At 37.0% G+C, this 18091-nt stretch overlaps 2 protein-coding genes across 2 annotated transcripts; both read left to right on the top strand.

The window, feature by feature from the left end:
* Positions 1-806: 806 nt before the first annotated feature.
* Positions 807-6588, top strand: hrh4.f2.L (histamine receptor H4 gene f2 L homeolog). Its single transcript, XM_018266895.2, has 4 exons — positions 807-1047; positions 1256-1422; positions 4779-5300; positions 6511-6588. The coding sequence occupies exons 1-4, from the start codon at positions 807-809 to the stop codon at positions 6586-6588; spliced, it is 1008 nt and encodes a 335-aa protein (XP_018122384.2).
* A 3188-nt stretch (positions 6589-9776) lies between these two features.
* On the top strand, positions 9777-15868 carry hrh4.f3.L (histamine receptor H4 gene f3 L homeolog). Its single transcript, XM_018266897.1, has 4 exons — positions 9777-10017; positions 10195-10361; positions 11893-12487; positions 15771-15868. Exons 1-4 carry the CDS (start codon positions 9777-9779, stop codon positions 15866-15868), a joined length of 1101 nt encoding a protein of 366 aa, XP_018122386.1.
* Positions 15869-18091: the final 2223 nt, after the last annotated feature.

The raw sequence follows: 18091 nt of genomic DNA on the forward strand, positions 1-18091 counted from the left end.
CCCCATCTAGCACCTTGCCCTTACCTTTGCATCAACTTGGGTATATTTTCTCCATACAGAACCCTTTTTGGGGTTTGCCTAGCATCAGCCTGAAGTTGACCTTGGATCATTATTCATACTGCCATCCATCTGCAACCAAATCAAGAGATGTGCATAATGCATTACATGCATCCCTTGTTATACCTGTTATAACTAACCAGTTCTCTTTTTGGCAACAGCCACCTGCACTTGTATCAGGTCATATTCTGTTTTTTGATCCACTGCCCAACTATTGCCAACTTTTTAGATTGCTCCATGCCCTGACTTGTGCCAAATGATCCTGCTTAACCTTACTGATACCATATCATCAGACTAATATGCTCTTTTTCCAGAGACTCCTTGGCTTTACATCTTCAAACTGATAGCCTTCATAATATTCATGACAAATTTGCTATTTCATTATATTGCATTGTAAATTAAAAAAAATATTCTGCAATAGAGATTGGGGAAACAGAATTAGTGTACGACACTCGCAGTGGGAAAATCAATGTACTTTTGTTTTTAATTATTGCCCTGGGGGTTTTTGTGTGTGCGTTTTACTTAGCTGTAGAATTGAAAATGAAGATGTTTTCCTATGAGACAGAATAGCAAATAAATACGCAGAGCCAGTTCCAGACTTCAGGCTGACTATATATTACAAGTGACTGACAAATATCAAGTTTGCAGTCAGCTTCTTCAGGCTAAAGCAACAAATCCTACAGGATATATGTAAAGCTTAACTATCAGCCAGCCAAGTCTAAGTTTTATTTTATTTAATGTATATAAGTATGAAAACTCTCAAACAATATGAACAGACAGGGGGTAATGTATCTGCAGCTAATGAATATACCGTGGTAAAAAATCAGACAGAAGGATCAAGTATCTTTCTAACTGTGCTGTCATCTTTAATCGTTGTGCTCATAGTTTTAGGTAACAGTGTTGTGATATTGGCTTTCATTGTGGACAGGAGACTCAGAAATCGCAGTAACTTCTTTCTTCTTAATCTAGCCATTTGTGATTTTTTAGTAGGTAAGTCTGTTGTCTTACCTATCTCTTTATGGAGCATAATTACGGTCTACATTGAAAGTACTTTACATTTAGACTTATGTAACTTATGGAGTCAAGTACATGTTTTAGTATTGTACCACAGTAACAAAAATACCTACAGTAAATATCATACGGTTTACAGTTTGTTTTCTAATTTGGACACTTTAATCATTTGAATACTTTCCACTAGGAGCCATCTCAATCACCCTGTCTATACCATACACATTCACTGGGAAATGGATGCTGGGAAAGTTTCTCTGCAAATTGTGGATAACGTTCGACTACACAACAACAACTGCTTCTGCCTACAGTGTCGTTCTTATCAGTTATGACAGATTTCTTTCTGTCAATAAAGCTGTAAGTATTCTCTTATTTAAATTGTTATTTCCTGCAAAATGGTGATCAGGGCTGTTTTTGCCTTGGGCCTTTGGTCAGAAAATGTTCTTAAAAAAATTCTAAATGATCAGTTATTGCTCTGTATAGTAGCTGATTCATTTTAGCATATGTTAGACATGTTAAACCTGCAACTTTACAGCTGTTCTTGTCCTGAATCACTATTAGTCTCTTTGATGCTAGGTTCACACATTGGGCCAGATTTTTCTCCTTCAATTGAATCTCGTCCATGAGTTTTCACGTGATAAACCATAAGATAACTTTTTCTTACTGAATTGAATGTGGCCCATTGTATTGCATTTCAGGTGTTATTTTCAAGCTGAAGGGTGAGCCGTTTTTAGTTGTTTTGTCAATTTTCCAGCTCAATTATGGATAAAAGACTTTGGGTCTACATAATTATAGCTTTTAGATTATCTCAATATTTCATAACTTAATAGTAAAGACAACTTATTTCCATTTAAACCTATTTATAAATGAAGAAAATTACAGTGCTTCTTTTTTTTTTAATTTGATTTTGTAATTGAGTTTCTAATAAAGCAGGTAACAGATTTAATACAGAAGCCCCCGTGGGAGTGGGAGAGAGGAATATAAAGGGGGAAGGGGAGGAAAAAGAATAGAATGGTTCCATTTTGCTTTTACTCCAGTTATCAGTGTATAATGGTTTCTTACTATTTTCATTAAAAAAGTCTGACCAAACTAGAATCCATCTTTGGACCTTATCTATTATTAAAAAAAGCATGATTTCATCGAATCAGGGAGAAACACTAAAAATTTAGTTTTTTCAAGAAAGTTTTTTCCAGAATCCCCGATTTTTTTGGTCTTTTTCCCTGAAAGCACGAGTTTTTCTGATTTTTGCCCAAAAAGTCCAAAATAGTCAGATTTTCGGACTAATTCAAGTGCAGACCATAGAAATTTATAAATAGGATAGGAACCTCTACCATTGACTTTTATATAACCTCGGTAGGTCTGAGATGCCGGACTTTCATAATCAAACTTTTGCCGTCCTTGGGGTATAATATTTCTTGAAAAATTCTAGGTTTTTTTACATAAAAAATTTGGATTTTAATAAATAACCCCCCCCCCATGTACCCAGTTCTGGACGGCAGGCGTTGTTGCGGTGTTGGACCTATGGGTACCACTCCAGCCCCCCTCATAGCTTCTATCCACAAGTTTGCTATTGCCCTAATCCAGTTTATCTTGGTCGTTAATGTTGTACAGTGCTTCTGAACCAATACCACTGCTCAGAGATGGGAGTACAGGGGACTAACCAGCTATATTTAATGGAATGAGTTTAACTGTACAAAGGGTTAAAGTTGCATCCTCTCTCTCTCTCTGGTACAGTGCAGAGTGTAGTGTTAGTATAATGATGCACCACACGTATAAACACATATATTATTATAGCACCTAATGCATAAAAATACTATCCTCAGTTTAAGGAATATGTTTTTAGCAATTTGGCTTCTGTACTTGATACACACTGGGTAGCCTGTATATGTGTGAGGCACACTTCTTTCTATGATTGAAGAAGAAATATGGCCATACATCCGGGTAATCCGGGAGGCAAGCCAAACTCAATTAAAGAGGAGATATACCTCCAAACAATGTAGGTCTCTATAAAAATATATTGCATAAAAGCTCATATTTAAATCCCTGCTTCATCAAATAAACCATTTTCATAAAAAATATACTTTTTATTAGTTTGTGCCATTGGGAAATACTAAAAGAAAATTTGCCATTTTCAGTACTAAGGGCTGCCCCTGTGGGATCACATAATTCACTGTGCACACAAACAAACCAAGGGCACACACACATGAGAAAATTGACAAAGTTCTGTCCTTTGCTAAAGTAGAATTTTAGCGGTATTAGAGGTTTTTTGAAGCCACAATTAAATTCTATTTCTCTATTAAGAGTTCAGAACGATCCGAAAAAATATGAATATCTCTAAAAATTTGAGTTTTTAGGACAATTACTAGTGAAAAAATCTGAATGGTTAAAAAAAGGGACATTGACTGCTTTTGCTTAGTGAAGTTTTGCATTAGAGTTTTTTTGGTTTTTACACTTAATAAATCTTAACTTTTTAGCATTTTACAGAAATAGAAAACATAGGGGGTATTTACTAATTTATTTACTAATACTTGACATTTTTCAAATTTTTATTAATAAACAAAGTTGACCTAACTCCCATCCACAAATTTAACTTATTTATCAAATGATCAGCTTGATAAAAAATCGGTGTGGGAAAAGTCTTGACAAAATCCAACGAAAATTCAAATCGTGCAACTTTTTTTCGGATTTGATGCCGGAATCACCTGATTTTTTTGCGTTGCTGTCCAAAAATCCTGAATTTTTCAGAATATTTTATGAAACCCAACGCAGCTCACAACATCTTTAAATTGTAAAAGGGACATCTGCCATTGACTTTTACATGACTTCAGCAGGTTTTAGTTGGAGTATTTTCGGATTTGGATTTTTAGCAGCTTTGGGTTATAATAAATCTCTAAAAATTTGAGTTTTCCTCCAAAAATTAGAATCTTCCCCTTTAAAAACTCGACCAGAAAAAAAATTCAGTTTTAATAACTAGACCCATTAGAGAAAAAATACGATTTGTGAAAAAAAGAAAATCTGAATTTTAGTAAATCAGACCCTAAGTGTTCCATCACAGTTAGAGCTTGATGATAATTAAATGTGAATAAAATACAAATGTAATGTATGCCACATGCTCCTTTGCTAAAGGTTTGAAAACAGAACTCCTATCCCAAGCATTTTCATCCTGTGCTTTTTTCATATCCTACTATGAAACAGTAATAAAACATCATAGCTTATATTATTTTTTCTTTTTAAAATAGGAATTTTGAACAGATTTAACCTGTGCAATTAATATCAGACTGACCTAAAAGAATTATTTTGTTTGCAGAAGGCTTGCATACTTTTATACTTTTCTGCCACTCTCAAGTAGAACAATGTGAGTGTCCCATAGAACACAAATCCTGTGTTTATTTTGTATGAAGGACCTGAAAATACAACTGATAAGAATTGGTGAAACTGTTAAATCCTCGAGAGCTCTAGAAGCAGCATGTGCGGTCATGTGATGCTTTTGAACAAATTTAAAATTTAAAATTTTAAAAACAGATACCCTGTCATTTTGAGATTATCCCTGTTATGGAAACCTACCTATGACATTTTTAAAAAAATGTCATTAAAATGTCATTTAAAAAAAAGTTTATTATTTTAGGTGGACAATATTAAACCATTTGCTTTTTGGAGTGAATTTGATCATAATGCCTAAAATATTTATGATTGGCTACATTTTCCAATTGCAGGTCTTACATCAGTCTCTACAAAACAGACACAGACAGACAGCACTTAATATGATCCTCATCTGGATTTTTTCATTCCTTGTCTATGGACCAGCAGTTCTTCTGTGGGAGATCATTACCGGTACTAATAACTTTCCAGAGGACAGCTGCCGTGCTGGGTTTCTTGAAACATGGTATTTTATTCTTGGTGCATCAACTTTAGATTTCATGCTCCCACTTCTCAGTATTTCATTTTTTAATTTAAGAATCTACCTAGAAATTTTAAAACGCAGCGCAAAGAGACAAAATCATTCTATATCTAGATTTTCAAAAGAAAAAGCAAAAGATATAGGGCCATTTACCATAACAAACAATACTGTCCTGTCATCACCACAGACAAATGAGAAAAGGCAAAATAACTCTGTTCCATGCATGGATCTTAAGATCATTTCAGACTCTCCCCAGACCAATGAAAGATTGGACAGACTCAATAAAAGGAATAAACTTTCCAAGGACAAAAAGGCTGCAAAATCTCTTGCAATTTTGGTTTCTGTTTTCATTCTATGCTGGTCTCCTTATTCAATATTTGTGTGTGTCCGTGCTGTCTGCCAAGGGCATTGTGCTGATTTTTTTTATATAGAAGTTACAGTTTGGTTTATATGGACTAATTCAGCAATTAACCCTATCCTTTACCCTGTGTGTCACAAAAGTTTCAGGAAGGCTTTCAAATTGCTATTAGAACGGTTTATGAAATTTTTCTTAGTCCAACAGTTTTAGAAAATTGTACATCTTGGCAAGTTACTTTCAGAATTTTTCTCATAAGCAATAAAGATTCCTAAGTTTACCAAGTTTCCTAAGTCTTGATGTATTATTTTACTTTAATTTAATTGATGAAAAAAACGTAAAGCATTTATTAAACTACATTGGCATTAAAATACAAATATGCGCGAATTCGCGCCTGGCGAATAAATTCGCCCATCACTATACGTTACACTTTGTTTCCCAGAATCAAACTAAAAATCATGTATGATATTAATTACTCTAAACCCGGAGTCCCCAACAGCCGGGTCGTGACCCACTACCGGGCCGCGAACATACCTGAAATGGCCCGCCTAGCTGAGTCCGCATTTGACATTTTGTGCACCCAAATTTGCCGATGACGTGCCTGACTTCCATGCAGTGTGCGCAAAATTTATGCACTGCGCTCTGTTGACCACCCCGTCCTTGCAAAAAAATCATGCTATACAACGGTCCCTGGGGCAGAAAAGGTTGGGGACTGCTGCTCTAAACCACCAAAAATGTCAATATTTATTATGTGTTAAAACCAGATAAAACTTCTTCATCTCATCTTCATGTAGAAGTCAACAGGAGCTGTCCTTTGCAAATTGTAAAATCTTTCTTTGCTTTGAGCTTTTAGAGGTTTTCATTTATTTTTCATTAGTAATCGCACAAATTCTTACGAAAATGAGAATTTCAAGATTTTTGTATTCTTATTGGGATTTGCTCAGTATTTTTATTTGTTTGCTTTTTATACCCGGAACTTTCAATAAATAGCATAAATGTGTCAAGGCTGGAAAAAAACTCTAAAACTACACAATTTTGATAAATAGGCCTCTATGCATTTTGAGATGTGAAAATTACTTGTGAATGAATTGCATATAACTTACTCTGGCTATAATAACTGAATACCTGATAGTTGACCTGGATTTATTTTAATGATGCTACATAAAATATAATTTCAAAAAATCTTTTTTAGACCAAAATCTTATCAAATCTGACAATTAAAGATCCAACAGGTGTCAAATGCATTGGTGATCTTAATGTAGGATGCTAATGTATTCTCCCTTCATTATAGCAGTACAACAGTTACATTGCAGTGATAGATATGTACTGTTTTTGCCAGTCCCATTAAATCATGACAATGTTTGTTTTAAATCTTAAGGACATAGGATATCACCAATTGTTGTCTTGTACGATAAAATATCATCTACAGTACAATTCTGGTTTTGGGTTTTCCTTCTCTACATTATAATTACAGTTGTATGTATGCTTTAGGAAGACTCCTAGAGGATGTGGAGCTTCCGATTGTCTCTCAAATGTCAGTTGTTGGCTAAATACAGTAGAACCCTGATTTTACATCCCTGGATTTAATGGTTTCCTGGCATTGAAGCCATTTTGTTGCAATCCTTTCAGGCAATCTACATTTTTTTCTTTCCCAGATTTAACATTTAAGCTGATTTGATGTGGTCCCCTGGGAAATGTAAAATCAGGGTACTACTGTACTGATGAAAGAATGTAGGCATATAAAAGCAAACCAAGCACATCAAACATTTGCTCTAATGTCCTCTGTGTACTATTGGTTGCATTAGTTTATGGGACCAATATTTATATTAATACCCCCTTTTCTTGTAGTATAGCAGAGCTGGTGGTCATTGCCCTCCTGTTCTATTTTGAGGATGACATGCTGAGTTAAAAGAAGATGTATTTTACATCTAAAGCAATCACAGTCTTCCAAAAGGTACTTCAAATACATTGATGGGGTATTATTTTTGCCATAATATTGTCAATATGTTTTAAATTAAATTCAAACATCAGTTTACCATAAAATGAACTTTAGGGTCTATTTAAAGGAATTCTGTCATAATTTTTATGGTATAGTTTTATTACTAAATTACACTGTGTACGTTGCAAGTAATTCATTCTACCATTTAACATTTTGTAGAAGCTGGGGGGGATATATTGTAGATGACCAGTATATATCCCCATTCTTTAGGTTTTAAAACTACCTCTTTAAAAGACACCACGGGGTTAACCAGCCAGAGGTGCGCTGGACATACAAGGGGTATTTAATGGAGGTGAGCAGCAGGTGAAAGTGTGTGGAAGTTTTTCACAAGTGGTAACTCACTGCTGAGTTGAACAGAAAATGCTGTCTCTCTAAAAGACTGGAGAGTTTATCCCCTAAAAACTGGATATTATGTGTTTGGCAAGTAAGCTATTTTTATTTTGGACTTATAAACTGCTGAAATGAAGCTATTTTGTTTTCTGTAAAACTGTTTGCTGCTGAAAGCCTAACCTGAATTGAGAAAAATAAACAGACTTACCTTCAAAATGGAGTGGCCTGCATGTCTGGTGAGAAAAACCCCTCTGTGATCCCCAAACTTCACAATTTATTCTTAACAACACCTTTATTTTTTTTTAGTTGTAATGTTGGTGTTCAGGCAGCAATCTCAGGTCACTGTACCTGGTCATGTGCTTTCAGAAAAAACAGTACTTCACATTAGAACCGTTTTGAGGTAGGCTATTGTTTCTCCTACTCAATGTAACTGGAGGAGTCGCGACTTGGTTTACCTGGACTCTAATTTTTACTATTGAGTGCTGTTCTCATAACTACCACTAGGTAGATGGGAGCATTTTTAGAAATGCAGGTATCAGGGAGCTGTTTTCGTTACCTTTCCTTTGTTCTGTTGATGGGCTACTGTGGGAAAATCACTCTAAATTGCAGTGTGGCAGTAAAGAGTGACTAAATTTTATGAGAGCATAAGTCACATGATTGGGGGCACATGGTAAACTGCCATGTCAGATTTCAAATGAAATATAAAAAAAATCTGTTTGCTCTTTTGAAAAATGGATTTCAACTCAGGATTCTGCTGTAACATAAGGTATCCTAAACTCAGAACCACTCTTCTGCCTATAGCAGCCACCTTTGGCTTTGGGAGGGGCCCTCTGCTACTCAGATGCCGCCAGGACTTAATGTGAGAGGACCAAGGAGAGAGTTCTTTGCAGGCTAGGGAACTAAACTTATGTGGAAAGCATGTGGGAGCAGGCAGTGAGGCGTGAACAGGGATAATGGCAGCAAGGTCAGGGTCACAGGCCAAGGTCAACACTTAGATTGTTAGCACAGCATCAAATCAGGATCTGGAGAATAGTCAAATCCAGGCAGGGGTCAGTTTCAGGCAGCAGATAAACAAGACAGGAACAGGCAAGGATCAAAACCGGATAACACAACTAGAAATAGCACCCAGGAACTTAGGAAGTACCTTTACATTGGGCAATGGAAATATTTAAATTTTGCAACAACCGCATTATGTCAAGTGGCGTTCACAAGGAAAGCCAAGTCTACCCAAAGACCACACGAACCTGGAAGCGGTGCGTGAGAGGAGTGACGAGAGTCAGAATGTGGTGGCCCTCCCCGATGTGAGCGCGCCGGGCATCCCCGCTGCCCCACTAGACAACCAGGTATTCTTACAGATACATATTGTAAAAAAAAAACTGTTTTCCCATGACAAAATCCCTTTAAGAAGCTTGAAAGGGTAATTTTTTCCTTGTACACCTATAAAATTTCAAGTCATATTTACAGCTAAACTATTACCGGTGACTGAATATTGCTTTATTCTTTTTAGCCTGTTTTTTTGTGAAAAGATTTTGCTACCAAAATGGAGGCAAAACTAATGTTAACCTTTTAGGCATTTTGTTCCCAAAATATGGGAAAATATGTCATCATGGGATGCTGTTCATGAAATTAAGCAGCCATAGTTTTACATGCAATTGGCTCTGAGGTGTTTGTTTGATGAATTTGCAACCTCCTTTGCTAATGGATATTTTTGTATTTTACTGTTACAACTGTTTCAATTTGCCAAATTAAGATATGAGGCCAGAAAAGCTTATGTGTGGTTTCATTATATTGGAACATTGCTCTGCAAATTGCTAAATAATTCTGACATAGACATTGGGGAAAGTGAATTAGTGTAAGCCACTTGCATTGGGAAAAACAATGTAGTTAACTTTTTAATTATTGACCTGAGGGTTTGTGTGTACTTTTTAGTTATCTGTACTGAGTATTAAGATGTTTTCCTGTGAGACTAGCAAATAAATACACATACAGCTTGAGCCTCCTTATAAAGGTTGACTATATATTACAAGTTTCTAGTTAAGTTTGCAGTCAGCTTGTTCAGAGATTAGAAGATCACAATAACAAATGCTTAAAGCTTTAGATAAAGCTTAACTATTTATTTAGTGTAAAGAATGACAACTCTTAAATCATATGAACAGACAGGAGGTAATGCATCTGCAGCTAATGAATATACTGTGGTAACAAAGCAGTCAGAGGCAAAAAATGTCTTGATAACTGTTCTTCTCTCTTTAATCGTTGTCCTCATAGTTTTAGGTAACAGTGTTGTGATTTTGGCTTTCATTGTGGACAGGAGACTCAGAAATCGCAGTAACTTCTTTCTTCTAAATCTGGCCATTTGTGATTTTTTAGTAGGTATGTCTGTTGTCTTACTTGTCTGTTTATGGAGCATAATTACGGTCTACATTGATAGTACTTGAAGTTTTACATTTAACTTTGGTGTACATGTTTTAGTATTGTAACACAGTAACAAAAATACCTATATAGCATAAGGGTTTCGCTTTGTTTTCTAATTTGAATACTTTTCACTAGGAGCCATCTCAATCACCCTGTTTATACCATACACATTTACTGGGAAATGGATGCTTGGAAAGTTTCTCTGCAAATTGTGGCTTACAATCGACTACACAACAACAACTGCTTCTGCCTACAGTGTCGTTCTTATCAGTTATGACAGATTTCTTTCCGTCAACAAGGCTGTAAGTATTCTCCTATTCTCCTCCTTTGCTTCCACACTTCTTTTTATTACAGTTAGAGCTGCATTATTTATGGTCAGGTGATCTCTGAGGCAGCACACAGACCATCACAAAATGGTGGCTCAAGGGTAAAGATGTAAAAAGGCAATATTTATTGATATATCTATATTGCAGTTTGGTAAGATTCTTTACTAGGCCACGTAATATAATATAAACGGTTGTTTAATTATTTTTTTAACTAATAAAAACACTAAGTAAATGACAAAAAATAAATGACTTGCAGGTCCATTTATTAAAATCGAATTTTAGTGGTATTGGAGCTTTTTGAAACTACAATTAAACCCTATTTCTCTATTAAAAGTTCAGAACTATCTGAAAAAAATATGAATATCTCTTAAACCTCTAAAAATGTTAGTTTTTCGGAAAATCAATAGGGGAAAAAAAAAATCTTTAGATTATTTGGATTTGATGCCTGAATCACTCAAATATTTTTGCGTTGTTGCCTGAAAACCCTGAATTTTTCAGAATATTGTATGAAACCCAACACAGATCACAACATCTTTGAATTGTTAAAGGGACATCTGCCATTGATTTCAGTTTAACGGTTTAATACATAGGCCCCTTAGAGAAATAATACGGTTTGTGAAAAAAAAGGAAATCCAAATTTTAGTAAATCAGCCTCTAAGTGTTCATCACAGTTAGAGCTTAATGATAATTAAACTTGAATAAAATACAAATGTAATGTATGCCACATGCTCCTTTGCTAAAGGTTTGAAAACAGAACTCCTATCCATGCTTTCATTTTGTATCACTCAAAATTTTTAACCCTGTGCTTTTTTTCACATTCTACTATGACACAGTAATACAACACCATAGCTTATATTATTAATTTTTTTAAGTATAAATTGTGAATATATTTAACCTGTGCAATTTATACCAGACTGACCTAAAATAATGATTTTGTTTGCTGAAGGCTGATACACTTCAGTCTGTTTGCAGGCATGCATCATTTTATACTTTCTGCCACTCTCAAGTAGAACTATGTGAGTGTCCCATAGAAAACAAATCCTGTGTTTATTTTGTATGAAGGACCTGAAAATGCAACTGATTGGAATAAGTGGAACAGTGTTTAGGTTAAATCCATGAGATATCTCTAGAAGCAGCTTGTGCAGTCATGTGATGCCCTTTCTCAGTGCTAAAAAAGTTGGTTTTATCTTGTCCAACTAAAATAATAAACTTTTTTTAAATGACATTTTAATGACATTTTTAAAAAACGTTATACTGTAGGTAGGTTTCCATATCAGGGATAATCTCACAATGACAGGGTATCTGTTTTTAAAATGTAAAATATTGTGAAATTATCCCTGATATGGAAACGTACCTACAGTATAACGTTTTTTAAAAATGTCATTAAAATGTAATTCAAAAAAAAGTTTATAATTTTAGTTGGACAATATGAAACCATTTGCTTTTTTTGTAGTGAAATTTGCTCATAATGCCTGATATTTTTGCCTGCAAAATTTTCCAATTGCAGGTCTTACATCAATCTCTACAAAACAGACACAGACAGACAGCACTTAATATGATCCTCATCTGGATTTTATCATTCCTTGTCTATGGACCAGCAGTTCTTCTGTGGGAGATCATTACTGGTACTAATAACTTTCCAGAGGACAGCTGCCTTGCTGGGTTTCTTGAAACATGGTATTTTATTCTTGGTGCATCAACTTTAGATTTCATGCTCCCACTTCTCAGTATTTCATTTTTTAATTTAAGAATCTACCTAGAAATTTTAAAACGCAGCACAAAGAGACAAAATCATTATAAATCTAGATCTTCAAAAGAAAAAGCAAAAGATATAGAGCCATTTACCATAACAAACAATACTGTCCTGTCATCAGCACAGACAAATGAGAAAAGGCAAAATAACTCTGTTCCATGCATGGATCTTAAGATCACTTCAGACTCTCCCCAGACCCCTGAAACTTTGGACAGACTCAATAAAAGGAATAAACTTTCCAAGGACAAAAAGGCTGCAAAATCTCTTGCAATTTTGGTTTCTGTTTTCATTGCGTGCTGGTCTCCTTATTCAATATTTGTGTGTATTCGTGCTGCCTGCCAAGGGTATTGTACTGATTTTTTTTATATTGAAATTACAGTTTGGTTCATATGGATTAATTCAGCAATTAACCCTATACTTTACCCTGTGTGTCACAAAAGTTTCAGGAAGGCTTTCAAATTGTTACTAGAACGGTTTATGAAATTTTTCTTACTCTAACAGTTTTTGAAAATTATACATTGTAAGTTTCTTTCCGAATTTTTCTCATAAGCAATAAAGATTCCTAAATTTACCAAGTCTCCTAAGTCTTGATGTATTATTTTACTTTATTTTAATTGATGAAAAAACCTACACCATTTATTATACTATATTGGTATTAAAAAACATATAAAATACATATTTGCCTTTAAACTGTTTTAGTACTTTTTTGTATTTGACCACTGTTTAGTCTCTGAGTTGTCTAAATATGCAACAAAAATAGTAAATGAAGGCTGTTAGAACAGTTATAGTATCCATTTTCATTGTTTATATATGATACTAAGGGGCCAATTTAAAAATTTTGTATATATCTTTGTGTAATAAATATACCTGTCCCCGGTGGTCTAGTGGGGCATCAGTGAAGCTCCCCATAACAATCGAGGGGATGCCGGAAACTTTGACTGTGCGCGCTAATGTTCCATTATTCGTGTGCTATGGGGTGCTTTGCCAATGTGGCGAGTTGAGGCTGTCGCGAAGCTGGATCAAGTTCAACAACAACCCATTGCTTCTGTGTCCAGGCAAACAGACCACTAGATTCCTTTCCCAGAAACGTTTTCTGGGAACCGCAGCAGATTTTTTGCTTTTCAGGAGGCCTGTAAACTTCATTTTGGCTTTCTACCTCACTCTTTCCCTACGGAAGTATCAAGAATTAATTTTGTTATCACTCTGCTGCAGGGGGATCCGCAACTTAGGGCATTTAGTTTGTCTCCCAGTGACCCAGCCCGTCTCTCATTAGATGCCTTCTTCAAGGCAATGACCATCATATATGTTGATCCCATAATCTCAGGCAAGGCAAGCAGCGGGTCGAGGATTATTGTTCTGAGTTTTCGCCATTGGGCAGTAGAGACGGTTTGAAATGACACTGCTTTAAGGAGTCAATTCAGGATAGTCTGGTTAACTTTCTCCAACAATACTCACTTGACTCCCTCATGCATCTAGTAATTCAGATAGGTCGGAGACATAGGGAGAGAAGTCAGGAAGAGTCCCTTTCTGTTATTCCTTCAAGCTTTTCTCCCGAATCTGCTACTAAATCTCCTTTCCCCATCCATAGGCCTCATGAGTAGCCCATACAACTGGGTTCTACCCGCTTGGTCCCTGAAGAAAAGGGCCGTAGGCAGGCAAATGGCTTATGTCTCTATTGTGGGTAAAAGGGCATCTTCTGCGACACCTGTCCCAAAAGGCCAGGGAACGGCAAAGCCTAAACAGGTCTGGTAAATCCTATTTGGGTTATTCCATTTCCACTTCCCCACAACTTTCTTCTAAACTGTTAATCCTGGTCTTGTTACATTGGGACAGAGGTTGCATACAATGTCCATCTTTTCTGGATTCTGGGTTTGGAGTACGTGGACTTGGAGTACTCACTAAAACCCTTGTCTCGCCAATCAAGCTACTTGCCATTGATGGTGGCCCCCTAGGGAATGGGTAGGTGCCCTCTCAGTCTGATAAACTTGTTATGTCTGTAGAGAATCATTCTGAGGAGATTCTCTTTAATATTATTCACAGCCCTCACACTTCTATGATTCTAGGTCTGCCCTTGTTACAGAGAAGCAACCCTCAAATTCACTAGGTTTCTTGGAGGTTGCTTTGTTGGGGTAAAGCCTGTGAGGCTTCATGTTTAAAAGTTCCCCATACATTGGCCGCTACCTCCCTGGAAGGGCTACCTTCAGCATATTCCTCGTTTTTTTATGTTTTTTTCTAAAAAAAAAAGCGGCCAAAACGCTGCCTATGTAGAGACCCTATGACTGTTCTATAGATTAAGTCCCAGGTTCCTCTATTTCTAAGGGAAGACTGTATCCTCTTTCTATCTCTCAAGCTATGGGGGAATGCATGAAGCAAAAATTAGACCCTCCTCCTCTCCAGCAGGAGCAGGTTTCTTTTCTTTGGAAAAAAAGGGAGTCTCAGACCATGTATAGATTATATGGGTTTTAATAAAATCACGGTGAAGAATCGTTATCCCCTTACCTTGATCTCTGAATTGTTCGATAAATTTAAGGGTGCCACTATCTTCTAAAAAACCTTAGGTAACCTTAGGTATATAAATTAATTCGAATCAGGGAGGGGGATGAGTTGATAATACCGGGATGGGCATTATGAGTATTTAGTAATGTGCTTCGGTTTATGCAATGCCCCAGCCGTCTTCCAAGAACTTGTTAACAATGTCTTCCAAGACCTCTTGGGTTGGTATGTCATGGTATACTTGGACAACATTCTAATTTATTCTTCTAGTCTAACGGAGCATCATGTCCATGTACAAAAAGTATTACAAAGACTAAGGCAAAATCAACTATATGCCAAACTTGAAAAGTGTGTCTTTGAAGTCCTGTCTGTGCATTTTCTTGGGTATATTATTTCCGAAAGGGGCCTAGAGATGGAACCAGCTAAGGTCCAGACCATCCTAGATTGGGCCCAACCCCTATCTCTTTGTGCTATCCAAAGGTTCTTGGGGTTTGCAAATTAATATATACAGTTCATTAAGAATTTTTCTACTCTAGTAGCCCCTATCACTGCCCTTACTAAAAAAGGAATTGACATGAGTATTTGGCCTGAAGATGTAGTCTGATGTGAATCTTTAAAAGAAGCTTTCATTTCAGCGCCAGTACTCCAGCATCCTGATTCTACCCTTCCTTTCCTGGTGAAGTGGATGCTTCAGAGATTGGTGCAGGGGGGGTTTTGTCTCAACAACATCTTGTTTCTAATAATATTCACCCATGTGCCTTCTTTTATAAAAAATTCTCTCCTGTGGAGATGAACTATGACATTGGTAATAGAGAATTATTGGCCATTTAATGGGGCTTTTAATGAATGGCGACAACTTCTAGAGGGGGCGAAACATGTGGTTATGGTCTTTACAGATCATAAGAATCTGTTGTACATTGAATCCGCCAAGCGCCTAAATCCCAGACAGGCTCGGTGGGCATTGTTTTTTACTCATTTCAATTTCATAATAACATACAGGCCTGTGGAAAAGAATACTAAAGCAGACACTCTAGAAGTTTTGTCTCCCTTCCAAAGGATGAGTCTGTACCTGATTCTATTGTGTCTAAAGAATTGATTGTAGCAGTTGAGTTAAGATATGTCTTCTTCATTGTCCATAGCTCAGGCTAATTCTCCTTCCAATGTGCCTCCAGGCAAATTGTTTGTTTCAGAAAACCTTTGTGAGGCATTCTGTTTGAGTCTCATGACTCTTGAGTAGCCAAGTATCCCAGCCGCAATAAGACCTGTTCTCTTCTCTCAAGCACCCTGTGGAGGCTGACATTGAGACAGGATGTTGCAGGATATTGATTCGTGTCCAGTCTGTCAACGCTCTAAAGCTTCTAGATCCTTACCTCAGGGGTTGCTACAGTCACTTCCTATTGCCGAAAAACCATGGGCACACATCTCCATGGATTTTATTGTGGAGTTGCCTCTCTCTAAAGATGATATGGTTATTTGGGTGGTAGTTAACCAGTTTAGCAAAATGTCTCATTTTGTTCCCCTTCCCACCCTAAGGTCTTAGCTGAGCTTTTTCTATCTAATACAGGGATCCCCAACCTTTTGAACCCGTGGGCAACATTCAGAAGTGAAAGGAGTTGGGGAGCAACACTAGCATGAAAAATGTTCCTGAGTGCCAAATAAGGACTGTGATTGGTCATTTAGTAGCCCCTGTGTGGATTGTCAACCTACATTGAGGCTCTGTTTGGCAGTGCACCTGGTTTTTATACAGCCAAAACTTGCATCCAAGCCAGAAATTCAAAAATAAGCTCCTGCTTTGAGGCCACTGGGAGCAACATCAAAGGGGTTGGAGAGCAACATGTTGCTCACGAGCTACTGGTTGGGGATCACTGATCTAATATATACAAGTTTCACAGAGCCCCATTAAATATTGTTTCTGACAGGGGGTTCAATTTGTGTCAAAGTTTTGGCGGGCCTTTTGCTCTCTTATGGGTACTGACTTGTCCTTTTCTTCAGCAAATCATCCACAAACCAATGGTCAAACTGAAAGAACAAAGCAGTCTCTCAAACAATATCTTCGTTGGTATGTTTCTAGTAATCAGGCGGATTTCCTTCCATGGGCTGGTTTTCCTTCCATTTTTCACTGTTTTTGTGTATAATCCAAAAGCTTTCTCATTTTCAAGCCAGTCTTCAGATGTACCTGAAGTAAATTTCTTGGTAGATAATTTTTCTAAGATTTAGCAAAGGGTTCAAAATGCATTGTCCTCTGCAGTTACGGCTCAAAAAAGAGCCTCTGATAGAACCCGGAAGGCTCCACTTGAGCCTTATATTTGCTTGTCTTCCAAGAACATAAATTTAAAAGGCTCCTATTCCAAATTGGGACCCAAATTCATCTGTCCTTTTCCTGTTTCAGAACCTGGTCATTAATCCCACCACTATTAGGCTGGTGCTGCCTCCTGAACTTAAGTGGGGTTATGTAATAGTTATGTAATAAAAGTCGCAAAGTTTCCCCAGGAGCAGTAACCCATAGCAACCAATCAGCAGGTTTAATTTACTGGTCACCTGTTTAAAAGTAAACATCTTATTGGTTGCTATGGTTTATTGCCCTTTGGCAAACTTAGTGCCTTTAATTGCATATGGGGGGAGGTCTCTAAAACATTTCATGTTTCTTTGTAAAAGCCTGCCAGAGTGTTGCGACAGTCTTCCCCTCCTCCGATATCTGTGGATGGTCAGTCTGAATATGAAGTTCAGATACTGGTGGATTCTCGCCTTTCCAGGGGTAAAGTACAGTCCCTTGTACATTGGAAGGACTATGATCCTGAAGAGAGGTGTTGGGTCCCTGCTTCTGATATTCGGGCTGATCGGCTTGTTTGGCAATTTCATGCCAGATTTCCTGGTAAGCCTAGGGGTCCAGTGTCCCCCTCTGGGGGGGTAATGTAATAAATATACCTGTCCTTGGTGGTCTAGCGGGGTGGCGGGGATGCCCGCCGTGCCGATCACGAAGACACCCGCAACTTTGACTTCGGCGCTGATGCACGCTGTTCCTGCTCTTTGTGTTGAAATCATTGCACAACTTAAAGGTCTATTCATATAATTCCTGGGTGCGATTCTTGTATTTCTGATCTGTTCTTGACCCTGCCTGACCCTGACCAACCCTTGTTTGCTGCCTGTTCCGACTCCTGCCTGTATCCAACAGGTGTCAAATACATTGGTGATCTTAATGCCTTTTTGTACGATGCTGTCATGATTTTTATGGTACAGTTTTCTTACTAAATTACACTGTGTACATTGCATGTAATTCATTCTACCATTTAACATTTATTCTTGAAACAACACATTTATATTTTTTTTAGTTGTAATGTTGGTGTGCAGGCAGCAATCTCAGGTCATTGTGCCTGGTCATGTGTTTTCAGAAAAAAACAGCACTTCACATTAGAACTGCTTTGATGTAGGCTAATATTTTAATATTGAATGCTGTTCTCAT

The sequence above is a fragment of the Xenopus laevis genome, chromosome 6L (assembly GCF_017654675.1).
Source record: "Xenopus laevis strain J_2021 chromosome 6L, Xenopus_laevis_v10.1, whole genome shotgun sequence".
Lineage (NCBI taxonomy): Eukaryota > Metazoa > Chordata > Amphibia > Anura > Pipidae > Xenopus > Xenopus laevis.